Here is a 27036-nt window from a genome sequence, read left to right on the forward strand (position 1 = left end):
AGGTGTCTACGCAGGAACGCATTTAGACGTCTATGAAACTTGATTAGTGCTTCAATGCACATCTTTAGGCGCAGCTTCAAGGGCGTTTAGACGCCTATTACGCATTTTATCAGTGCTTTAAATGAGTATTGACGTAACATATTCTACTTTTCGCTGTCTCTTTCACTGTAATACATAATATTTCACTGTAGCATGTTCATTGAAGGCCTTAGACATCGGAAACTTAGACCAAACAGTTCAAAGCCTCAGATCACAATGGTTTATTTAAGAAAGAAGTCTTCGGCATCGTTTCTCGAGAGGTGTATATGTCGTGGACGAACAAGGTGGACGCGGTACATCGCAACGTTCTGGCACTCACTGCAGCTCACTTGGTGGTCTGTTATGCGACTACATCACGCAATACGTAGCACCACAGCAGACTACCGAACGAGTTAGGGCCGAGTGTACAAACTCCCACAAGACCACCTTCTGCGTCACGACATCATGACATACATCTATGCTTCGAACAGTCGAACAGCCATCTTTCTGATGCACCGCCCGTCATACCGGACGATGCTTCGTACCATATGCGTTTACCATTCAATGCCATCAATTATTCTGCCGTCAGACGTACTGCCTGCTGAGATGCGAGTTTTTGCCCCCGCGTGGCGGAATAGCACTATTGTTAGCGCGAGCTATTCGCCTGTTCCCATAACTGTTCAGATCGTGGCATTCCGATTGTTCCAGCTGTGCAGAACACTATTTCTTTTTGAATTGTTTCCCTTTTTTCCCCCTTATTGCTGTAGCTGTAGTTGCTTGGCACTTTCGTCTCGGTTGCTCGTGGGACGCGTAATGGTCGTTCGTAAGAATCGTTGAAAAATACGTAACAGGGTTGTTAAACCATACCGTGCTTATACTCACTGATAATTGCTACCTCGCGGAACGATATTGAGATGCAGTTGTAGCACGCGTGTACAATAAGGCCTCACAGGGTAATCTTGTCATGAATCGCCGATCACACGCACTGTAGGAATCGATGAATCTGCGAAGTATTCTGCGGGTAACCAACCGTCCATCCAGCATCGCTTAGGGTTCAGCGAAACTTCATCAAACAGTGGGCTAACGTATTCGTGTAAGGCGGTAAAGGGGGCGCGTGACGGGAGCGCGTGTGTAACGACAGCAGTAATTATTATTTAGTGTGCTCGGACGAATATGCGTCACATCGTGTTCTGGAATTACGACCTGGGCCAATCCAGAAGGTGGTGCAATGGGAGGGAAACTCTCGCTTTTATAAGAATTTTGTTGCTATGCGACGTGACACACGCGAGGGGTAAAGTTAACAACTTATCGCGCCTTCCATTCCTAATTCTGGGGGTACGCGCATGTTCTCTCCCTTTTTTAAACGAATGTGCTGCTGTGACATGATGCACATACAAATCATCTCGTGTTAGATCGAGATAAAGGACGTACGCGTCTGTGGCCCTAAAGCCGGGGTTTGGTCGGTGGCCCTGGTTCGATCTTAGTATCGGACACGCAATATTTAACGCGAAGCTTTACTGCCGACTCCTCGCCTGTTTTGCTGACCGTGCCTGCTGATGGGTGTTGATGCTGTTGTCTGGCCGAATAGCTCTCACACAGGATGATGATGGTAACATAAACTTGTTTTAAATTAAGAAAAAAAAGTCGCGGTTTCGCCCGAAAGGCCAAGCATGAATTGCGATAGCAAATTAGTAGAGAGCTATACGGAGTAAGTATAGTAGTTTTATCGGCTGTATAAACTTGGACACATTCGCTTACTAACTTAATTAACAAGCATAATGTCAGCGCGCACAAGCAAACATGAAAAGATCACACTCGATGAGCGCAGGCTTTGGACGAAAAAAAAAAAAGTTTTCGTTTTGCATATCCGGGATTAGCTGAGCTAAGCCGCAGCAAGTTTTTTTGAAGCGCTATCAAATAGTCTGCCAAGACGTCTAACCAGGAGCGGCCAGGAGTGAGCACGCACACGGTGCAAGCGTGCGTGTGGTCGGACCTAAAGTCCCTAGATTTTATTGCGATAGCAATTATATGGACACTTCAACCGGATTTCTGCCGTCGGCGTCGCCGTCGCCGTGAGGTTCCGTATAGATAAAATCTTCGCCGCGCGCCGTATGCCCCAGCGGCAGCGTGCGGGGACGCGCGCTATCACGGAGAGCGAACGCACTCAATCTCCCACGCGCAAGCAAGGAAGCGGAAAGCCAGCGCCGGAGGGAGCAGGGGGGGGGGGGGGGGGCACTTCTCTGCCAACAACCGCGCTCGTCGCTCGTCCGCAGTCTCTTATCTCTCCCACGCGCAAGCAAGGAAGCGGGAAGCCAGCGCCGGAAGGAGCGGGGGGGGGGGGGGGGGGGGGCGCACTTCTACGCTGCCAACAACCGCGCTCGTCGTTCGTTCGACCGCACCGTCTCTTATCTCCACACGGCTCTGACCTTTATGCGCCGTGCATTCGCCGCTCAGTTTCCGTTGAAGCGATAGACGGCACGTACCTTCGCCCGCTGCTGCGACGGATATATGCGCTTGCTGGCAGCGTAAAGCCCCTAGATTTTCTAGAGCGAGAATATCTAGGGACTTTAGTCTGACTAGGCTATCTTCTTGATTGTTGCCAGCTATTGGCCGATACAGCAGCCGCTTATGGGATCCGCTATATGACGAAATAAAGCGTCCAGAAGATAGTAAGGAGCGGGCTTCTGTTGAAAAGAGAGCGTTTGAGAGAAAGATGACTTCGCGCTCCGCTTGCGAGCTCCACGCGTCGCACAAGAGTGCGAAACTTCGCCGAAATGTTCACAGCAGCGTACGCCATCCGTGGACAATGTTTTATCACCAAGCCCAAGGGGTGGTTCAGGACGCCTTTGATTTCCCGCTTTACGAAAGCGTCGCTTCGCATAGATTGCTAATTGTGCGTTGAATCTGCACTATATTTTATTGAAGTGGGCCGCAAGGTTGCATTTAATGCTGCTGTGACCCTAACGCTGCCTTCCGTTTCTCCCTATGTAATTTTGCACTACCCACACTACATTGTTTTAACAAGGATTCCAGCATTCAATGCGCATTTTGCGGCTGAATCGACACGCGCACACCGCTTCAGGCTTCTCACTGTGAACGCAGGGCCATATAGACAAGAGGCAATTTCCACAAGCTCTTACCGTCAGATGTGTTCGATACCGGTCATTCATAGAGGCATTGCCAATCGGTGAGAGGATATTGAAATCTACTTTTAGAGCGAAAGCTCTACTACGCCATGTCTCGCAAGGTCATTCATCGCGTCGCAATGACATTGAGCTGCCGGAGCGCGAGCCGCCGGAGCGCAAGTGTGGCAGGTGTGACGTCACGCCACGTGATCCGCTGCGGAGAGGCGTCGCAGCTGAGTTCGCTCGGAGGCTCGCCCCCTGCGGTACGACGTGACTAAGCGAGGGTTTAACGGCTGCTTTGCCGGCGCTTGGTCGCTTAGTCTCGCCATGATGGCGCGCCGGCGGGGCCGTCTCGCTTCAGCGCAAGCGACAGGCTGAATCCAATCTTCCAGTAGATATAGCTAGACGGCAGGCTGCGAAATCTCAAGTTGGCTGGGAAAACACCGGAGCAAAGGGAGGCCAGATTAGCACGTTATAAAGAAGCTTACCGAGCGCGGAAGCGTGCATTAATGAAACACTGTGTGCATAGTCTTTGCAAAACCAAGCCTAACAGACCTTTCGCTCGTGGTAACTAGGTTTACGGAAGTTAAAACTGAGCCAATTTTTCTTGGCTCTGCTCCCAGACACTTGTGTGTTTAGAGTGAATAAACACACACAACATGAATCGAATTTCACTCTGAACTTTGGTGAAAATTTATGTAAGGCCAAATAAAAAACAAAAACAAAAGGACACAAAATTGCGACTTGAACAAAATAACAGATTGGGCGGCACGTAATGCCAAACACGCACTTCGTTAACATGCTAGAGATAAAGTAAAGAGAAAAACATAGCAGCATTTTTAACTACGCAATACGCTGCTGAACAGGAAGAAAGCTGGCGTCAGCGATAATGAGCTTGCAGTACTTCACGTAGGTTAGCGTGGATTTTCAGTTTCAGACAGGCGGGCTGCAAGAGCTTTCAGCGCCGGTTCTTCGGCCAGCGTGACCTCACGACGACCAGACGCCACGACGGGATCGCCTCCATCTGCATCCAGTTCGGGAACCCTCTTCGCATCCCGGCCTGCCGCGTACTCACGTCGCGGGGGATGGGATGCGGGCGTTCTACTGTCAGGAACGCGTGATCTGTCATCGCACTGAGGCAGCAGCGGGTGGTGACCGTGCGCTGGTCTCCACTGGTCAGGCGAATCGCGATCAAAGTAGGGCGTTCTGAAGCAATACTCTCCCCTTCCTCGGTAGAAGGGCGGTCGGCGATCAAAGGAAGCATTGCGGCCCCGACCGTAACGGAACCAAGGCCGCGCTGATGCAGCACGACGCCTGAAGAACGGTCTCCGCGGAGGTCGGTAGCGACCGCCGCCTTCCCAAGGTGCCTGCTGACCGTGGTCGAACGCTGGCCAGCTGCCGTGTCGCCATCGGCCACCTCCGTTCGGTCGTGGGCGGTCCTTGTCGCCGAAATCGACGCTGGGCAAGTCGGCCAAAACACCGAGGGTCCCCCCGTCGCCTTGCTTAGTTTTGTTGGATATGCCGGGAACGTAGGCAAGAATATTCTGGGGCGCGTCGATTTTCTCCCCTTCGTTGCCTTGCAAAATCTCACTCGTCGAAGACTCCGGACCCGACGACCCGCACGACGATGGCACCTCCGCCTTCTCCGCGTCGCCGTGTTCCATTTCTTCCATTTCTCCGTGTGGTAAGAGTCTGCGACTCGCCGAGCTCTTCGGTAATTGATCACTCCGCCCGATTGCGCTGTCGAACCACTCCTGTCGAACGCTGCGCCGCTGCTGAGGCCCTGCGTGTAGCGTCCGCGCCTATAGCGCCTATAGCGCCGATAGCGTCCGAAGGGTGCGTGACGTCCTTAGTTGCGCGACACGGCGCATATGCCACAGTGCCTAGAATATATTCTATTCTAGGCACTGTACATATGCGATGCAAGAGAAGAGAGAACGACATTAGCTCCGTACCCTCGTGCAAGCATCAGTGTCAGCGCCGTGGTCGACCCCATGGCTGCTTCGCATACTACTCAGGGTTCCCCTACGGGAAGATGGTGTAATATTTTTTTTTATTTCGAAAGCTTGCCCTTAGGCATAATACAAACTATATCAAAAATACACGAACAGACTTGACTCATGTAAAAAATCTAGAAGTGAACGATGATACGGTCCATGAATCCTACGTTCAAGGTCGGGTGGGCGGCCAGACCGAAGGCCCGTTGCCCACCTGACCAGAGAGCGGTCACAGACGGGTCCGTAACGTAACCTCATCTCGGCGGGTTAACCCACCAGGGAGGTCTGACGCACACGGAGGTATAAGAGCTCGTGGGGTACGTCGGAGGTTTTTTTTTTTTTTTTTTTTTTTTTTTTTTTTTTTGTTCCCGCAGCAGTTGTCCGCAGGCGTTCAGGACAATGCGGAAGTGGGTACGTTATGTTCTCAGGGTGGGCTGCCAAATCTGCTTCAAGTAGACCCGGCAGGGCTGCTCGAGGCACCCACTGAACGCGTATCACTAAATTCGTAGTGGCAGCAATACGGTGAATGCTATCCGAGAGAAGAGAGGACCGAGATACCCTACGTATGTCGTGGATGGCTTGAGTCGAGTCCGTGCGAATGATGAGCCGAGAATATCGAGCAGCTTGAACAAAAGGGAGCAACGCGGCCAAGCCGTCCCGTATGGCGGCAAGCTCGGCAATATGAGCCGGCGGTGCAGGATCGGCAACGCACGTCTGGCCTGCCTCTGGTATCAATGGGCACACGAGAGCTGTGTGAATCGTGGTACCATTAACACTGGCGTCAGTGTATGCTACGAGAGTCGAATCGTCTTGATTATCATCGGTGCGACGAAGTCGGGAAACTTGAGCGTTCGCCTGGCGAGGAACCGGGCTATGCAGACGACCAAGAGGCTTTATTGTCACTTAATTGTACCCTGTTCCAGGGAGCTACATCGGGTGTCGTAGAAGCTGGGTTGTCTATTTCATGTCCCATGTACCGGGCAAGCGCAGCAGCCGAGCATAGCTTCGATGGCTTACGCTGGTGCACCAGTTCGTCAAGAGTGTTGAGTTGGGACTCGGCCTGTAAGGTTGGCAGCGGAGTTAGACGTGGCCGTCCCGTTATGGCACGCATTGCTTCATGATTAATGGCCTCAAGGCCAGCCCATTCTGTTTTCGTGAAGTGTTGAAACTGGGCTCCGTAGACGAGTCGTGGTTGCAGTACGGAACGGACAAGAAGGCGAGCTATGTCGGTGCGCGCTCCACCAGATTTCTTCGCAATCCGACGTATCAACTGTATCGTTTCTGTGGTTTGTTGCTTTGCCTTCTTGACCCATGGTCCCGCAGATCCGGAGGCATCCATTTCAAGGCCGACTACACGGAGAGTTGAAGCCTCGTGTAGTGGCTGCTGATCCAGATTTAACAGAAGATGCCGGAGTACCAGTAGACGGCGCCCATACTTGTTCGCTACTGACATGTACGTTGTCTTGTCCTTGGAAATTTCAAGCCCTGTCTGAGCACACCAGTTGTGTGTTACGTTCAGGGCCTCTTGAAGCGCTTGTTCTTGGCGGCAGATTTCAGGATGAACTGACCAAACGGTGATGTCATATGCATACATTACGCATTGTGCGTTACGTATCGTCGCTAGCTTCCAAGCTAGAGGAAGGAGGGAGATGTTGAAAAGGATTGGTGCGAGCACAGATCCCTGTGGGACACCCCGATGTGCGACAAACTGACCTGCTGCGTGGCCAGCCAGGCGAATGGAGAAGGTGCGAGTGTGCAGGAAGGCTTGGACGAATGAGAAGACATGGCTAGGGAAATGAAGCCAATGGAGAATTCGAACAATTGCTTCGTGACTCACATGGTCATACGCTTTGCGGATGTCATTGCCAGAATAGTACGAATTCTTCGGGAGTGGCCTCCAATGAGAACCATAGAAGAAATGTACTCAAGGCCATCCTCGGTGCCCAGATGAGGACGGAACCCAATTTGGCCAGGATGATACCAGGAGTATCGCTCGAGCCACCATGTAATACGTGTCGCGAGCATACGCTCCATCAGCTTGCCTAACGTTGAGGTTAGCGCTATTGGGCACATATAAGCGATATTGTCCGGGGGATTTCCGGATTTGGGAATAGGGACCATTTCTGCATGACGCCAAGAATCAGGAATGGCTCCTGTAGCCCAAGCTTCGTTTATGGCTCCTAACAGCACATCGAGAACCTTGCCTTCCGTGTTTTTATACAGTTCATACGGTATGCCATGGTATACGGTCCTAGTGCCTTGCCTGGCTTCGACAGGTCTATTGCCGCTAAACATTCCGCCATAGTGAAGGCAGCTTGTCTACCCTTGATGTCGGCGAGCGTAGGCGGCGTGCCTGCGTCCGTGGGAAGGCTGTTTTGAACAACGAAAGGAGGCGGTTCTGTGTCCAAAGCAGGAAAAAAGGTGTGGGCGACCGTTTCGGCGAATACTGCTGGTGTCTGGCCAGATGCTAACAACGCGCAGGCTGCAGGTTCTGGAGTCCGCCGGCCGCGTTCCATTACACGGAAGGTGCGCCAAATAGAGGCATTGGACGACGAAGGGCCGAGGGAAGAGCACAAGTCTATCCAGCGGCCACGTTCTAAGCGGTTTTCATGGCGCAGAGCTACTGCAGTAAGGCGTTGGGCCTCCAACCGGAGGGGATTTGATGAAGGGTCACGTTCTGATGCAAGTTCTGCTTGGCTGCGCGACGCCCAGAGACGCAAAAGTTGCAAATCTGGAGCGGTTCGCGATTCATCCACCCACGAAGTACGGGTTGCTTCAACTAGTGCCGCACTAAGATAATGGGACGGGTGCTGCATGAAGCTGGATACAGTGCTTTCCGATACCGCCCTATATCGATCCCAGTACCACCACTCGGCACAGCCGGCGAAGGCGGCCTGTTCCGCCCGAAGGTAAGCCAAAGTGAATCGGATGGTGGTCACTTCCCCAGCAGTCCGGTTCACATGACCACGAGACGGTCGTCCTTCCTAGCCACCAAGACAGGTCCGGTGAGTGTGGCGGCGCGCGAGGGTGGTCCCGCCGACGAGTAGGCACTGACACATTATTAAGCAGCGTGAATTGGGCGTCCATAAAGTTGTCCAGCACACACGTACCACGCGCACTGGAAATGGCGTAACCCCATGTGGTGTGGGGCTTGTTAAAATCCCCTGCTACCATAATGGGGCAATCAGGATGTTTCTGTCGTAGGTGCGCCAACCAGCCGAGACACAACCAAGCCGCACGACCACTGTAGGACGCGTGCATAGCATGAAACGATGATAACGTCTGTGAGTTGGAGACGAACCAATACGGCCACGACTTCTTGTCATAAAATGCACCACCGTGAAAGATCAACATGGGTCTGATAAAGGGTGGATCGTACATAAACTGCAGCCTTTCCTGGGGGAACATCAGGCGTAGCACTCCTACGGTCCAGCATTGAAGGCGATGAGTATGCCACAAATCCCGAAATGGGTGGCAGGGCGTTAGTTTCTTGAAGCAGTAGAGCCCAAACACGCAGTTTCCCATATCTGAGGCGCTGGCGCAGCTGTCTGACCTTCCAGGCGATGCCGCGGCAGTTCCACAAGACGTAGCAGCCATCACAGGTTGAGGTTGGCCACTAGAACCGAGGTGAGATGCTGGAGCTGTTGCGCGACGAAGCGCAAGAGTTCTTGGGGTGAAAGAGACTTTGACATAGATGCTGGGTTAACCACGTGAGCAGGAATGGACGTCGACATCGATTGTGATGCCCGCGCTCCGTCATGACGACGCTGGAGCAGTGAACTGCGTTCCTTGAGACGCTGGATTTCTTTTTCGAGAGTGGCGAGGCGAGCGTCGATCTGGAATGCTTCATTCGCCAAGGGAGATGGCGTGTCTTCTATAGATTTTGATGCCCGTTGCCGTTCTGGTACGCCAGTAGGTTTGGCCGCGTCACTTGTCGCTGTACTTGCTGTTGTCACCTGGCTTGCGTCTTCTTGCAGCAATGCTAGAACGCCGGAACGGTTGTACACAGGGACTTGTTTCATCGATGGACCTTGAGAGGTGCTTGGTTGCTGCCGAGAGCGGCGTTGTGGAGCTTTCTTAATAGCTTTCAACTTCGTAGGGCATGTCGGGGAAGTGATGTCACCATCGTTTGTTTGGCGTAGGCCGCATCGAAAGGCTGCTGATGGGTCAGGCTCCATGTTGTCGTCCTTAGGTGGAAAGGGGCATGATGACTTCATGTGTCCCTGTTTAAAGCAGGAGTAACAGTACACAACGGAGGGTTTGAAGCGCGGGCGCAATACGCAGCCGTAGTACAGGATACGTTCAGGTGGGGAATGAGGACCCTGAAGCGTGATTAGGCACGTACGCCCACTACTTAGGTAGCGAGCAGCGACGACCTTGTGCGTAGGACATGATAGTTCCTGCAGGAGCTTTTCAGGTTCTTCGTCATGGTCAACACCATTAACCATATAGCGCCTTAAATCAGTACCACTGGCGAGGTACGCCTGCACTGGAAGGACACATTCTTCTGAGACTTGGATCTGTTGCAGTTCTTGGAGCCTATAAACTACTGCCATAGCAGGCACCCATACTGAGACGGTGTTGGTAGGTTTGTGTAGGGCGAAACCTTGAAATCTGGACTTCTCGAGGCAGGCATCCAGAGCAGCTTGAATGGTACGGTTGGGCAGAGTGGACATGTATCTAGCACGAGGCTTGATAAGCACTTTGTACCACCATGTCGTTGGTGACACCAGAGGCGTATGTGTCGGTGGAGGGGGTGGGCCTTGCGATGAGCGAAATCTTTTTGGTGCCGCTGGAGCTGCATTTCCATCCGCTGGAAGGCTACTAGGTTCCGTCATTCTCTTGGCCGAGGTGTGCGCCGCGACTGCAGGGCTGCTGTGCTCCGTGCTGGTGGTATCCATCCTCCGGTTACTTTCTTCGCACTTTGCACTCGTCCCCAAAATGGGGACGCTCCTGGCAAGAATGGCAGTTGCATCGGTAACGTGCCGGACCTTTGACACAGCAGACGACAGCTTCGATGCTGTGTGCCGAGGCGGCGAGTGCCGCGGGCGCACTCGCACGCGCAAGGCCGCACTATAACTCGGGCTGGACGCTGCAGCAGGAGAGTGTAGATGCCGACGGACTTTGTAAATAGTCGCCAGTAGTGAATATGACCGCCGAAGCGGTCCACAAAAACAGCGTTCCAGTGGCAGGGAAACACCAACAAATGGGGCGAAATCTGGAGCTACGGAAAAATACGTCCGATCAGAGCGAGCGCTGGGGGCGTTCTCAGGTGCATTTTTCGATATGCCCATCACTTCTGCGGAAGCCCCTCCACTTCGGGAACACGGAACACACGCGGCTGAGCTGGTCGTTCCCTGTGGGGTCGGTTCCGCGGATCCCATTGGAACACCATCGTGAGACAGACCACGGATTCTTCGTCCACGTCGCGGGGAACGCTCGTTCGGTCTCCAATGCGAGCGAGACAGTGCCGCAAGGCGAAGGCCCAGAGTACAAGGAAGGCGTTTATATGCGCATCCGTTCGTGGACTGAGTCCCGAGGGTGCTCGGGCATCATCGGCAATGGTGCGGCCCACGGTGCAGCCCATGGCGCAGCGTGAAACTGCATGAAACAAACTTCTCTACTAGACGCTAAAAAAAAAAGAAAAAAAACGCTTCTTCTACGGAGAACTCAGAACTGAGCCAAAGGTGGTCAAAAGACAGCTTCCGTTAGAATGGCTGAAAGGCGAGGCACTCGTCCGCAACTATGTTAGCCGTTGCTTTCTAGCCAGCTAAGTCAGGACTAGGGATGTGGTAATGTAACGATTCTATTCCGTGCTATTCATTATCGTTCTTCGACTGTGGTCTGGAGTGGTTCTCCACCGGCTTAACACTCGCCGGAATAGGTCGGTCGTGAACGGGGAATTATGAAGAAATGCGATCGAGCAGATGGACTTTTTTGCGTGATATTGTCACTTGGGTAAACTGTCCTTTTTTTAATTCCATCCGGTTTTTGTAGAGCAAGAGCAAACGAGGAAAGAAAGGGAAATTGACCAGAAATACCTTGAAAGGGGAAAGTGGGTGAGGGATTGAAAGAAAGGAGGAGAGAGAGAGAGAGTTCTCGTGTACAGTAGAAGACAAAGGGCGTCTGTGAGCGTCCTCTCAGGTCCATTGATATTACGAAAGTAATTAGGGCGTGCCTGGCTTTATGGCTTGATGATGGGTGATGCCATGTGCCAAGGATCTCTGTACTTCTGTAAACGGTGGAGCATCTTGTTGGCTGAGCGCACTGCGAATAGACTGGCGTTGGACCTCGAAGCGGGTGTATAGTGGCAGAGGAGACGCTGGATGGTGTCTGGCTGCTGCACTGGTGGCATATGGGGGAATCAGCCATCCCAATGGGGAAGGAGTGCGAACTCGTGAAGCCTACACCTCGTCGTAGGCGGCACAGCACTACGTAGTTTCGCAGCGGGAGAGGGCTGCAGCGGTATATAAACGCAGCTACAGTGACGGATCAAGCATGAACAAACGACGGTCGGAATTCCCCGGAGTTTTCGAAGTAGCTAGCGGGATGTCGCGAGCAGTTCGGTGAATACCCTCAGTTGCGTCCGTTCTTGATGATGGGATGAGCATGGACTTTGCGTTATCATGGACGGATCAGGCTGCTTCCTGAGCAAGATGGCCGCCGTCAAAGGAGATCCTCACCAGGCCCAATGTCAAATTTTGGTTATACAGTGGGAGATGTAGGGCGACGTCTATAGGGAGCCTCTTAGCACAACAATTTTCCAAATAAGTTCATTATTAGAGGATATAAGAGAAATTGAAATACTGCATTGTCATGCCGCCAGGAGGCGTAACTCATCGCCGACGTAGACACTGTCTCTCCTGCCTCGAACTGGCACCCGCAATAGACTTTCTTAAAGGGAAGCTTTTTATGTCTCACTGATTCGTCCGTGAGCGCGGCAAATGCACTACAGGAAACCCAACTTACACAATGGAACTATATCTGCGCATCTGTGCACACAATAGAACAAAGGTGCACGGCATACGTATCGTAGAACACTCCAATCTACATTAACAGTTAGTTGTACCGATAATAGCAATGGGAACTGCAACGCTACGCTACCCAGACGAACTGTATATACTTGCATTGCATTACGTCCGACACGCAACGCATTCCCGGCGGTCACCATGGGTAGGCCGCGGGTGCAGCGCACGGCAGAAGAAGAGGCTGCCAAACGCGAATGTAAGCGCGATCGTGCCCGTAAGGCCGATCCCGTGTATCGGTAAAGACATGCACTCCGTGAAAGTGTGTCTGTGTGCGTGTAATCAGCGGCTACACGATGTAAAATAAAGGCTATGCAGCTTAACGAAATGTCTCTTTATACAACTTCAACGTTCAAAAAATACAATCCTAAACAAGCAATCAAATCACATATGCATCGCATCCGGTCGCTCAGCATTGCTTGGGTTCGTTGCGTGGTCGTTGGCTTTGGATTCAGTTTGCATGGGCGAACGTTTGGCGTTCAACCATCTTTCTTTAAGAAAGGGCTTTTTTTTTTTTTAACCGAGCGGATCTCGTGAAGTTCCCATCGTGAGCACCGCTTTGTCTTTCTTTTTTTTCTTCTCTTCCCCCTTTTTGCTGCGCAGCGCACTCCCGGTGGCGGTATTGCTCGTTGGGCATTGGACGATTTACTCAGGTCACGTGCCATAATCGGTCAAGTTGCAGGCAGTGCGTTTTCCGTAGAGGCATTAGTGTGCGTGGCCCCTGACTGGAAGCGCGGCTCGCTCGAGAAGAACGGTGCGCGTGCTTTTGTTTAAAATCTCAGCTGTTCGCGCGCCGTGCAGCTACTCGATACTTTGCAGACACGATTTCCACTGTGTCATCTACGCGCTTCGCTTGTCTGTTCGCAATGTCCAAACCTGGTGTGGGGCCCTTTAAGAAACGTTTCTCCCAAGGAGAACTCGAGACTCGGCCCAAGGTGGTGAAAACTCATCTTCCGAAAAAAAAAAAAAGAAAGAACGATTGGAAAGCAGGTTGAGACGTGCGCACCAACGTTAACCTTTGCTTTTAATAGCGAAACTTTTCTTTGCGAACCTCGTCGGGTTTCGTGAGCGTGCGTTCTGCGGCCTGGGTCTTCTCTTTCCGTATAGGTCAACCAATCACAGCGGAGTACGCGCGCCACGCGCGTCTCGCGGTTCCTTGCACCACCACCACATGGCGCCCGCCTCAACGCATCCGCGCGTCAAAAAAATCAAAAACCTCGGTCAAAAATCAAAAACTTCGGTCCAAAAAGCAAGGCACTGCTGACTAATGTCATAGAGCTAGTGATTAGAACAAAGAAAATTCCCGTTGGATGGCGTGAAAGCAAGATGAATCTCATCTACAAAGGCAAAGGAGATAAAGATAAGACGAGCTCGTACAGGCCAGTTACAGTAACGTCGGTGATATATAGAATGGCAATGCAAGCCATAAAATTAGAACTGTCGAAGTGGGTGGAGAAAAACGATGTATTGGGGGAACTACAGAATGGGTTCAGGCCAGGCAGACGCTTAGAAGACAATATGTTTGTACTAACTCAGTGCGTAGTGATTTCAATAGCTCAGAAAAGACCTTTATGGATAGCATTTCTAGATAATAAAGGAGCTTATGACAACGTAGACAGGGAATTCTTGTGGGATATTCTTCAATACGAAGGCATAGATGACGATTTCGTGGAGCTACTGAGGGAGATATATAGAGACAACCAAGTACAAGTGGTATGGGAAGGTAGAAAAGGAAATGAAATGGTGGGAATTCACCAAGGATCGAAGCAAGGATGCCCTCTGTCACCATTGTTGTTCACTCTTTACGTCAAGGGTATAGAAAGACGACTGGAAAACAGCGAATTAGGTTTTGATTTATCCTACATGCGTAATGGACAAATGGTGCAACAGAAGGTCCCCGGACTGATGTACGCATACGACATTGTGCTACTAGCGGACAATAAAAAAGATTTACAGATACTTGCGAATATCTGTGGGAATGCAGCGACAAATCTAGGCCTTAAGTTTAGCACAGAGAAATCAGGAATTATGATCTTTAATGAACACACGAGTAACTTCGTGGTGTCAGTTCAACAGCTAGTAATACCCATAGAGAAGCAATACAAGTACCTCGGCGTACACGTAAACGAAGGAAAGAATTACTCAAACAACCACCAAGATAATCTGAAAATAAAGGGGAAGCGGAATGCAGCAATAATGAAACACAGAGCACTGTGGGGCCACAATAAGTATGAGGTGGCACGTGGAATCTGGAAAGGAGTAATGGTGCCAGCGCTAACATTCGCAAATGCCATTATATGCTTAAAATCGGATATATTGGCAAGTTTGGAAGTTAACCAAAGATGAGTAGGCCGGTTGGCTTTGGGAGCCCACGGTAATACCACAAATGAGGCAGTGCAGGGTGACATGGGTTGGGCCTCTTTTGAAGTCAGAGAAGCACAGAGCAAAATTAGTTTTGAAGAAAGGCTCAGGAACATGGATGAAAATAAATGGGCGGCTAAAGTGCACAAGTATCTCTACATGGAAAGCGTGGACACAGAATGGAGGAAGAGGTCAAGGAAGTTAGCAACCAAGTACAGGATAATCGAAACTGCAAATAGACAACCAGGAGTCATCAGAAAGAAAGTGAGAGAAATAGAGACCGTGAATTGGATGCAAAGAATGGAAACAAAAAGGACAATGGAGATTTACAAGAACGAGAAGAAAGAAATTAGAAGGGAAAATCTGTACGATAACACAAAGGGCAGTGCCTTGCTATTCGAGGCTCGAGCCGGTTGCCTAAGGACGGAAACATATCGGAACAAATATTCGGAACTAGATGAGACATGTGCATGCTGCAGTAAAGATCCAGAAACCACTCAGCACATCCTGATGGAATGCGACGGGATCCACCCAGCGAGAATCGTAGGTAACGTGCAACTCCCAGAAGCGCTTGGTTTCAAAGTGGAAGGAAACATAAACAGATCAGCCGTAGAGATCAGCAAGAGACGATTGGAGTACTGGTGGAAAAAAAGCAGGGAAAAGATGGATACGACCTGATCTCTTAAAATCATAGGCAGCGGCACAAGGTAAATTTTTGAAAAAGAAAAATAATAATGAGAGGTATAAAAAATGCTAGATAAAGAACATGTATAATATACCTGATTAAATCAAGCAGGCTAGGTGACTATTTGTCGCCGCCCCGTTTTAAAGGGGATGCCAATAAATCATCATCATCATCATCATCATCATCATCATCATCGTCATCATCATCATCATCATCACCCGCGGCAGGGACGGCCCCGGCCGTGCTGGGGAAGGCAGCGCTCTGCAAAGTCTGGCTGTCGACGTGAACTAGGAAGCTCAGAAAAAAGTTCGCCTTCGCGCATCCGCGGCAATGGCGGTGGTATTGCATTAGCCTCTATACAATGCCAAAATAAATAAAGCATGGCATGTCACTTCGTGCGGACATTAAATAAGCACAAACTCGTGTTCCGACTCTTCATGTACTCACACAAAGGTTCGCTGTATATAGGTTCCAACTCGTTGCATCTTCTGCATTTCTTAAATCAGTGTTTGATTCTCGCACAGTATTCATCCCACAGTGGGTATGCGCCATATTTAGCGGGGAGGGAAGCGAAGCCTCGCGCGGTCTCGTGGCTCGGTCGCACGTCCCTGCCCGAGGAACGTGCTGGCGAGGACGGTTACGCTGCTCGCACCGCCATTTGCTAGGTCCCTCACAGCCGAACAGGAGTCCGCTGCTCAAGGCCATGAACGGTGACCAGGATACGGGTGAGTTACTCGGACGCATATTCTTAGGCAGCTGGCACTCGGCAGGTTGACGCTCGCTGTGTTCTTTAGCGTCCAGCCCCCTCTTATATGCTTCTATCTAGTTTTACCGGCGGGTAGCGAAATAGCCGTGACAGAAAGGATATGTTAAGGCTTGGCTATCTTTGTGTGAACCATCTCACTCCATAGATGTCTTAAATGCATCCTCTAGAGCATGTGTATACGTATATACTACGTTTCACACTTAGCATGCAATGCTGTAGAAGCTATAGGCAAGCAGTGCAGTCAAACAAGTCTCACTCCGCGCGTTTCGCACTGCAGTTGTACTTGAATTTCGACGCGCTACGCTGAATAATCACCACATATGTCGCAAACGCAATGTGCAACTCGTTTATGCGCGGTTTTATATGAATCTTCGTATTAGTTCCGCATTTTTGTGCTACCCGTACGCGACACCCTACGTAAATTTAGTCGCGAGCGCAGTCGATGCGCCGTGACAGCCGGTCGCAGGAACGTGTTACTCCGCTCGTTCGTTGGTAAATCGGTTCAGACCTGTGACGCCTTCCATGTGCGAAGTGCTTCATAGTTCTTTCGTAGCCGAAAAGTATACTGTAAATGATTTGCCAAACTTCAGCAATATTGAGTACCGTAAATATGTATATGTTGTCAGAAGGGGCAACTTCGACGTTGCTAACTGAAAGTTGAAGATCAGCCGATATTTTACCAGAATATTTTGAAACACTATTTAAGTGCTACCCACTGAGTTGCTGTGTTGAATTGCGTTGAAGTTCGACAGACGGCCGAAAGGGTTATGCCCCAAAATACCTGGGCATGATCGCTATTTCCTTGCGCCAAAGTGAGCTGCCACCTGCACGTCTTTTTTGCCGTCGCAGCCATGTAGAGCGCGGGAGCCGTTCGCTTCTGCGTTTGTTCTTGCTGCGGTAGGCTTCGCTGATTCGGGAAAGGGCCGGTATGATGTAATTATTTTATTCCAGTGATAATGCTTATCGCGTTGCGTCAGTGGTCAGTGCAGTGCTTAACCTAACCCCCCATATAACCGGGATCGGTTGGCCGTTAACGTGTAACAGAGGCATAACACATGCGTAACACATGCGTAACACATGCGTAACACATGCGCAACACATGCGCAACACATGCGTAACACATGCGTAACACAGGCGTAACACAGCCGTAACAAAGGCATAAGAAAGGCATAAAAAGGCATAAGGAAGGAAATATAGAACAGAACGATAAGAATAAAATCACGGAGGCTGGCTTTGCTTCCGGAAGACCAAGCGCAGAGAAATGGCTGAGCCACGGCAAACTGCGTCTGACCATATATCGGCTCGAGTGTGTCGGGCATGCAGCAATAAAGTCCTGCCTCCAATGGACTGCCTCAAATGGCGGCCCTTAAGAAAGCCTTGCAGGAATTCTTATAGGAGACATTTTATGGTACCAAACGCGGTTACATCAGCATTACACGAGGTCACAAAGATACGCTGAAGTATACGACAAAGATAATGGCTGAAAAATGGCCCTCCCAAGCACTAGTGAACGACTACAAATTCTCTCCTTTCTTGAAGAAGTCGTCCCACAAGCGAACTATGGATAAACATTTTTGCCAAGTCTCTCTGTAAATAGTTGCCTTCTTTTACTCTATCATCTCTCCTTATCTTACAAATGGTGTTCAACATGTGGAGACTATGACGGATTTCGGGTTCTGCAATTGCTTCCGGCGCCTCCAATCAGCAAAAGTGTGGCCTTAGAGATTCGTTTCTGTTAACTCAAAGGAAGTAGTCGCCGGGGGTTGGGCTTGGGCTCCAGTTCTTAACCCCTCCCCCCACCCCCATCCTATTGCCGCCTTGCAGGTTTCAGCAAACTAAAGGCCTGTTTACGCTCGAGCCGCACACGCGTGGTCGTGCGAAAAATTGCATATATCGAACACTTCTGCACAAATTTCGGTTTACACTATGCACGGTTTACACTGTGCACTCAGTGTAGAACGCCCGTACGGTGCCGCTTGCGGTGATGGGCAGCTCGACCGTAAACAGGCCTTGAGCTAGACAGTTCAAGCGCGGTCAGCAGTATATTATTTTCCTTCCGTTTCAAATAGTTCGTTTCAATACGCAACTAAACACAGCCGCTACTCTCCTCTCCTCGGCAGACGCAGGCGTCGACAGCAGCCGCGTTCGCTTCATTCCTTCGTTCCTGTTCTTCAAGCAACTGTACGTGCTGCTCTGGAAGAACGTGTACATCAAGCGGCTGCTTCGCCACTACACCACCACCCTGCTGGAGATCGCCTTCATCGTGGCCCTGCTGTCGGGGATTCAGGAGGACTCCGTGGTCCGGGAGCCCCTGGAGCGCCGCCCCGATACCTATTACAAACCGATGCACCCGGACGCTTACTGGAACACGCAACATGACCTGGCCTACATTACTAAGGTATGCGCACGCACGTTCCTCGACTTCAGCTCGGTCCCAACTCCGCATGCAGTGCAAAATTCATGGGTTTCTTTATAGACATGATACCAAAGCATAAGCTTAGTTACAAGTTGAGTTACTGAAGTGTCTGGAATAATTATAATTAATCAGAAATCACTGATTACCGCTGACCAAAGCACAGAAAACAAACGCCGAGGTGCGAGTGCCAATAAGAGGCACCTAAGTCAAAGTTTAGGGTTGCCTGCTGTTTTAAGCATGAAATGTTTTTAGCTCCCTTGTCGGCGACCTTCAAGTGACCTTGAGCCAAAAGCCTAAGCCGCTATTCGGGCACTTAAAACGAGAACATGCCGGCAAGTTGACAATGAAATTTAGTCACCCGTAGGCACGAGTACAAACAACTGTGGTATGAACGTAGAGTGCAATATAACGTACCGTACATGCAATACATCGTACTTGATATAAACAAAACAGATGAGCAAACATTTAGTAAATGGTGCCTGCTTGACACTGGCTTTGCCACACATCAAAAACCACTATGACAAGTTGTGAGAACAAAATGAGATCATCCAGGGGCAACCAGTCAAACTTTAAAAAATGCGGTCTCTGGCCCCAACCCTTGGACAACATACGCCATAGTTACTCTCCAAACAAATTACAAAAAAGTATTGCTTCCGAGTTCTTCCCAATGTTTCTTGACATATATATACTCAAGCGGTAACTTCTAGTACGCTGAAGTTTTATTTGGCATTTTCAATAGCGACGTTCAAAAGGCATATACAGAGGCAGATGAAGCGGGCCGATCCTGGTGATAGTGCAGAAAGGGTCCAAGCTCAATGGCACAACCCTCTATAGACACGGGGACCTGTAACGCTTCCTTGAACTACCCTTGTCATACGTGGGACCCAAAGAGACAAAATCAACAGCCCTTCCTCTATCGAGAAAATGGGGGTAAGCGAAGCTTGTCGTCCGATTCTAGCATGCTGATTCTAGCGTGACGGCTTCCGAAGCCCAAGCGAAACGTCAGCAAGGAGCCACGGACCCCGAGTTGCGAGAGCGCGATGTTGAGGACAAATGTCAGCGAAAAGCCGCCGACCCTGAATTTAGGGCACACGAAGCGGAACGCCTGCGACAGCGTCGTCTTGCCACAAGCTTCGCTTACCCCCATTTTCTCGAAAGGATAAGTACTGGTGATGTTTTTGTAGGTATGCCATCCTCGAGCGATGCGTCAACGACGTCATTCTTGGATTGGATATTTCGTCGGCTCACTCAGCGCTCATGGACCGCGCTACCGGCGTAACTCTATTTGAATTTCCTGATCTTGCCGGTATTTCAGCTGTAAAGCCCTTGTGATCAATTGATTGTGTGCGGTTGCAACCAAAATCCACCACGTGTGTCATCTTGTGGGCATCACCATCCGTTCCTGACGGTGACTACAAAGTGTCTCCGCTTGTTGACATTCTACTCGCTCTAAATGTTGCCGTTCCGCCGTGCCCACTTGCTTGTCACCGACAAGCAAGCACACCTTAATCCGCTCCTCAACTTCAGCTTCTCGACTCAAGTTATACTAAGTATATACAGGGTGTTTCCCGTAACTTGTACCATATTCGTATATACCGGCTGGAAGGCAGGGGGGGGGGGGGGGCAAATAAGGGTAGGGGAGCAAGTGCACCCCCCCCCCCCCCCCCCTTAGTGCTCGAGAGATACGATTTTGGTTCAACTTATGGGACACACACTATATATTTTGTGGTGAATAAGTGCACAATAAAACATTATATATGTGCAAAACACACACATGTCTACGTGTGCGTGTGTTTCTCAGATATATATTGAATCTCAATATTGCTCAACCATGCTCAATAATACTCAATATTATTCAACAATACGTCAACAACAATTAGTTCATGACTTTACCTTTGTGAAGTGCTCAACAACTTTATTGTTGAGGTATTGTTGTGTACGTTCAATAACTATTGAGGCATTATTGAAAGGATATTGTGTCAACAATATGCCTCAACAATATGCCAACAACATTTTAATGGTCATTTTTATAAGGGCGATGCCGCCTATTCGAGTACGTGTAAAACGCAGAAATGCTTTTCTGAGATAACCTCTGGGCAAATTTAACAAAACTTGCTGCATAGAGAAAATTAAATTCTAGTGACTGTTGGAAGCGGAATTTTTATTTAGGACTTGAATTTTCTTGACAAAAATCTCCGCAAATCGGTAAGTTCAAAAAAAGTTAAATAGAAGGACGAAGTTTACATACTCGTAACTCTGCGTCAAACTCAAATATCGCAGTTCTGTAAACTGCATTCGTTAGGACATTCAAAGCGAACAAACTTGATGTAATAATTTAAATTTCATGTGAACTTGTTACAGTGTTTAGGAAGGTTTTTGCAAAAGTCTTACTCACATAATAGTGTTGTATTTAAGAGCCATGTATAATACATCGATTTTGTCCGCTTTAGATAAACTACTAGATGCAATTTACAAAACGGTAATATCATTTTTCATTGCCAAGTTACAGTTGTAAGCTTGATAGCATCGTTTTTGAAAATCTCCAATTTTTCACAATATGCATTGAACAGATGACGGGCAAAATCAAGAATCCGTTTCCTACAGTCACTAGATTGTAACTTTTTTTAATGCAATAAACCTGTTCAAACTTGGAGTGGTTACCGAGAAAAACTATTTCTCCTTGCCCATGTATTTAGATGATGTTGTGTGCTGATCATCTTGCCGAATGACTCTTACACAGAAAAAAAAATAGGAGATGCGAAATACTGAACGTAGGCGTTTTCGCACTATTAGGTTTCCCTACACAAGATGGCCGACCTTCCGCTCTGGGCATCGACGTACAAGCTATCAAAGAGCGAGAATGTAATAAGGAAGAGATGGTGCGAAGGATAACGGCACCATGTATATACTTAAAAGGCGACGTCCACCATCTTGTGTGGGACAAAACAGATGTTTGGAGAAGCAAACTTCCAGAATTTCGCAAATCCCCTGTCACTTGTCCGACGGTAGGTTCGAGCCGAAGTCTCCGAACGCAGCAACCCGATGCTCTAACCATTGGGCCACCATCGCACGCGCACTTCCCTCGTGCCGACGCCAGCTATGCAGGGTGTCCCAACTATCATGCACCAAGATTAAAAAAAATGCAAATCCCACTTATCTGGACATAACCAAGGTAATGTTGTTTGCCGTCGCTTGGAGATACTTGGATTATTTTTTGCATCCCACCTAATTATATAATTAGTCTGAATCAACTTCTCAAGTATTATAATCGGATGAAAACTGTCAATGAGAAAATTGTAGAGCGACGTGATAATCTCCGAATGCAGCTTTCTCTTGCTCAATACGTGCTCCCTAAAAGTTTTTCCGAGCGCGAAAGATGTCCGCGTATACACGCAAAGTGCCTCGAGCGGACAGTCGCGCGGCAATTTTGCCAATAACTCCGCTTATGCAGAACGCATTGAAGTACTTTTTGCTGTGAAGTATTTCTGAAATTGTGTAGTTTAGCGGCAAATGTATTTCTAGACTTCGATAAAAAGTGGTTCAGAACCCCGCTGACGCCGGACCAGGCATATGAGGTGATAAATGTTTTCTCTCTCTCTTTCGGCAATCATCATTGCGTGGTCAAAGAATGGACCGCAAAAAGAATCCTTACATAACGTGGCCCCTCTAGCTCTTCGAGATGATTGCGTGTGCGACGTGTTTCGCGTAGCATAGCACTTGAGAGGGCATGTGCGCGTGCTCCAGATTCAATTTTGACACACACAGGAACGAAATGGGCGGATAACAAATACTCATGTTTAAACATAGTGCTTCCAAAGGACTTTCGGTTTCGCGATTTGGATCAGCCCGCCAAATTTAGCGGGTAAGAAAGCTAATAGCAACTTGATACATCTGGTAAACAGGTAGAAAACTATACCCGGCACCGATTTGCCGCGCAGTTAAACGAATAGACTCGTAAATGAATTTTACTCCGAAATGTAAAGAAGAAAGCTGCGTATTTCAGCTCGACGCGCTTGTCTTGCTTGTTATACTTAACACTTCAACATGTAACCTGTATTCGACAAGGGACATAATAATTGATCACTTTTCTTCGTAAACATTGTTCTCCAGAAAGTACTAGCGCGTGCCACTTGTCGCATTCATGAAAACGCCGCGAGTGGCGTGCAGTAAACATGCCCCCCCCCCTCCTCCTCTCTCGAAACACTCAGCTGACTCTCGTTACCGATTTGCTTGCCTTTGCTGCACTGCGCGCAATTGGTGAAACGGTGAGTAGATGTGGCATTTACACGGATGCGGCAAGTGCGGCACCGCATCGAATTTCTAGCGTATCGCATCCATGTGAACGGCGGTATAATGCGCTAAGAAGGCGAATCTCAATTGCGCTATCGCTCTGAGGTATTTAGAAATAGTGATACGGCTGGCTGCCGTGTACTCTTCTCCACCCACCGGCTGTACACGAAATCGCCTTCAACAAGTTCCGACTTGCCTCAGACAAAAGGGATTTGAACCACATGAAAAGGTCTGTCGCCTAACTATTCGCGCAGTGCGCTGAGAGATGCGATACGCTATTGTCGCTTTGGTGTGAACGCGGCTTGCGTTTCGCTCTTTATGTGCGGGCATACACCTCACCGTGGTCGTCGATACGTTCGCAGGTGTACTACTACCCGTCGCGCAACCGGTACCTGTCCCGGCTGACGCGCGAGGCCTTCCACACGCTGGGCGTCAGCGAGGTGATCGGGCTGCATACGATGCGCCAGCTGCAGATGGTCCACCCGCCGCGAAAGGATTCGAAAGTGAAGGCGCGTCCGGCGCGCTCCGTGGCTCTGAGGTTCACCGGCGTGGCCCACAACGACACCGACACCGAGCCCGTCAACCTGCACGTCTCGTTCATGGCCGGGTACCTGCCTTTCGACTTGCAGGTGTGCACCCTATAGCTGTCTATATAGGCTGGCTAGCCTGTATACGGATGTCTTAGGGATGTCGGCTTAGGGATGTCAGTAGGCTTATTAGCCTATAGACATCCCTATAAGCCGATCCTTTATATATGAAATCCCGTATAGACGATTCCCAAGCCGACCGATTATGGGCTCGGTGGTTTATTCGTGATGTTAGAATGCGCAAAAAAGGGGGGAAAAACGGGCACAGACAGGAACAGAAGGGATATGACACGAGCACCGTGTTTGAACTGAACGTTTGTTACAGACACGTAACGTTACGAGTTCATACAAAGCAGAGAATGCGCCATTACGCGAATGCAAGGAAAATCACAGGATTCATCCTTGTTATGGAAATGGAGGAACAGGATGATTGTGCGAGTCTAAATTATAATAATCAAACTGTTTTGGTAAAAGGTAAAAGTTCTGCAGCCGTTTGTTCATTATACGTGGGTTCAGTGTGAACTTCTTCAGTTACAGTTTATTGTTCTTTCATGAAAGAAACCGGTAGACACAAATAAATATACAGACAAGTGTTCCAAAGTCGGAGACTTCACCGGGACAATTGGTTATCGGTAGAGTTGTAATTCCCTGGACATGTCCCGTTTTCAAAAAATATCTCAATGCTTATGTCAGCCACGTACACGCGCATATACCAGACTGCTTGCACCTGGTTTTCCGGCATATTGTGGTATGGAAATTAGGTTGTCCCGGAAAATTAGATGGTCCCAGTTGTCCAGGCTTTTTATATTCCTTCCAATGATTTAATAGACGTAACTGTACGCATTTTTCCATTCAAATTCAGGTAATATTTTAACCTTGTCAGGGAGCACTAGCGATTTCGTCTGCCTAAGTGCCCATGCACGGCATCCGAATCACTTTTGCTGTAAACTTTCTTTCATTTCTTCAAAATTGCAAGAACTGTGAAAGTACCAAATTTATTTCATGCGCATCAGGTGTCATGCGGTGCCTGCCACAGTAGTTTTATGCACTCACGAAACGTCAGAGGTTTGACGTAAAACTTCTCCGACTGTTGTATCTATCTTGGCACGCAGTACTTTGTGTCTTGCGTGTACGGTGGTGTACCAGGGTGTGAGGTCATTCCAGAGCTATCAATAGGGCTGGCTTTCAAGACTCGCAATAATTACATACGCTGAGCCTATGCAAGAAACAAAAGCAGCATTTGTTTAGGTCCTTTTCAGACTTCTTAGCTCCATCTCTACGAGCGTTATATGCTCTTGACATGTGTGGACACACTTAATGCTTCTTCGAGAACCATTAATCAGTAAGCATTTATACCAGACCAAATATCCTTTCTCCAGCTGACTATAAGAATATCTTAAAGAATAATACAGGCTGAGCGAGCAGCTACTTGAGATGATCTTAATAATTCATTTCACTACTTGAGATGATCTTAATTCATTTAAATAATGCACAATAAAGCAGCGTGCGTTTTGGTGGCCAGAGCACAAAAAAAAAATGCTTTGAAGCCAATAAAAACAAACTGAACGTAGTTTCTGCTTCCATGCATTGTCCCAGAACGTGTCCCTATTTCTTTGTGTATTATGACCAGATCTTATTAATCTTTTCTCCAGGTTTTCCTAACTCTAGTTATCAGTTGCAAAAAAAGGAAAATACTAAAGCAGGTAACTAAATAAAATAACGATTAAAAAAAGGTGCGCGAAATTATGTGTGACAACGTGTATGCATAAATTACACAGAACAAAACACAATATTGTAATTCAGGGAAAACACGGGTGATGAAAGAAATGTTAAGACAATAAATGTGAAAAAGGGAAGACAAGTCCGCTTGTCGAAACGTTGGCTCCTGCTCTCACCTTGATCTCGTGCTGCTCAACACTGTAATTGACATACAATAATCAAGATTACGCACGTATAGTAGAGAAACAGAACGTGGCTAAATATTTTAAGGTAGTTTGGTAGTAAATACTGTTTGGACTGATATTTCAACGAGTGTAAAGATACTGGACCCAACGAGACTTAATTCGCTGTACCACCGTACGGGGGCGCCCCAGGTGAACTACCGGCAGAGGCTCATCTCCCAGCCCAACGGACCCGTGGAGGAGGAGCGGTTTCCGGAGATGCACACCTTGCTGCCCATCATGGGGGCGCTGCAGCAGCGACACCTCGAGCTGCAGGCCGAGCGGCTGCGCGAGCCGCCGCCGAAGGAAGTGCGCCTGCGCCGGTTTCCGTTCCCGGCTTACATCGTGCACCAAGACCAGAAGAACTACGCCCTGGTGCTGACGCGCTTCTGCATCGGCATGCTCATCCCGTTCACCGTGCTCGTCGCCAGGCTCACCGACGAGAAGGCCACTGGTGAGGAACAGCTGGTTGATGCTTGGCGTCATTTTCGAGAGTTTAGATAGAGGACTGATCCACCACGATGGGTGCAATATTTAAGTAAAACCTACAGTAGATGAATACAATGCAGGGGAGGTATTCTGCAAGAGTCCATCTAGTGAATAACTCCATTTCATCTGCTGCTGATGAAGTGCTGATTGGCTGTCGCGCCTGGCTCCTGTTGAAGCGCACCCCAGCCCAGCCAATCAGAACTTCCAAAAGCAGACGAAATGGACATATCCACAAGGTGGACTCTTACAGAAAACCTCCCCTGTTCTCTTCACCTTCCGCTGTCATGCGGAATGTGATTTCCAGTTTAGAGCCCACTTTAGTATTCAAGACTACGTAGAAGGTACACACCATAATCTACGCACGGAGCAGAGTATAAAATGTACAGTGTTGCAGCGCGTCCCTCTCATCTGGTCGCGCCGTCTCGTCACCTCCTCCGCCAGGTATGCGCGAGCTGCTGCGCGTGATGGGCCTCAGCGACTGGGTGTACTGGGCCAGCCACTACCTGAGCGCCTTCTTCATGCACTCCATCATCGTGTCGCTCATGCTGCTCTTCACCTGCGTCAAGCGCAATGAGGAAGGACGAGCCTTCATACAGTTCAGCGACCCCACTCTGCTGTTCGTCATACTCAACTTCTTCTGCAGCCAGTGCCTCATGCACGGCTTCGCCCTGTCCATGTTCTTCGCACACCGTGAGTTCGAGCTCGCGTTGATGTTTTTTCCCTATACTAACGCTCGCGGGGTCTGACTTGCTCCTGAATACAAAGGTCACAGTGCACACAGTGCAGAAGGAAAACATTAGAGGGCATCTATTGAGTCATTTCCTGCGACAAGACTAGGTAGCCGAAATAAGTACGAGAAATGGTTCGTCGATAGAGACACGTACGCTGAGGAATCGCACGAGTTCGATCACCACGCGAGGATGAGTGAATAATGTTTCCTTAGCAGCTACAGTCCCGCGGCGGTCGTCTCCAAGCCGAGCAGAGGGATGCACGTTCCTCTTACACCAGAGTTAACAAGCCTTACCTCGAATCTAGATTGGATTGGATTGGATTTATTGCTCTCAGTCCAACTCGCGCTATCTTTCGTTGTAGCTGCTAAAGTGTTATCGTCACGACCTCTGTAAGTGTTACTAGAGGAGGTCCTAAAGTCCAACTATCAGGAGGACCTCCTACAAGTACGACGTTAGTTGGTTGCATGGCGGGTGAATTTAAAAGCAGTTGTCTTATGAAATATTATGGAAATAAGCGACTGTGAGCAAAATACAATACTGTGAGCATAAAAAATGTAGGAGCCGGTACACGGTATCGTGTTTACGTGTTAGTGACCCTGCGTGTGC

General features: G+C 49.1%; 1 protein-coding gene across 1 annotated transcript in view; it reads left to right on the top strand.

Annotated features, from left to right (window-relative positions):
* Positions 1–27036, top strand: part of LOC119458818 (phospholipid-transporting ATPase ABCA3-like) — a 61439-nt gene that overhangs the window by 6983 nt on the left and 27420 nt on the right. The window contains exons 2-5 of the mRNA XM_049670577.1: positions 18098–18375; positions 23046–23312; positions 25364–25664; positions 26141–26389. Of these exons, the coding sequence (XP_049526534.1) occupies positions 18322–18375; positions 23046–23312; positions 25364–25664; positions 26141–26389 (871 nt within the window). The 5' untranslated portion in view covers positions 18098–18321. The remainder of the gene's footprint in view (positions 1–18097; positions 18376–23045; positions 23313–25363; positions 25665–26140; positions 26390–27036) is intronic.

The sequence above is a fragment of the Dermacentor silvarum genome, chromosome 7 (genome assembly GCF_013339745.2).
Source record: "Dermacentor silvarum isolate Dsil-2018 chromosome 7, BIME_Dsil_1.4, whole genome shotgun sequence".
Classification (NCBI taxonomy): domain Eukaryota; kingdom Metazoa; phylum Arthropoda; class Arachnida; order Ixodida; family Ixodidae; genus Dermacentor; species Dermacentor silvarum.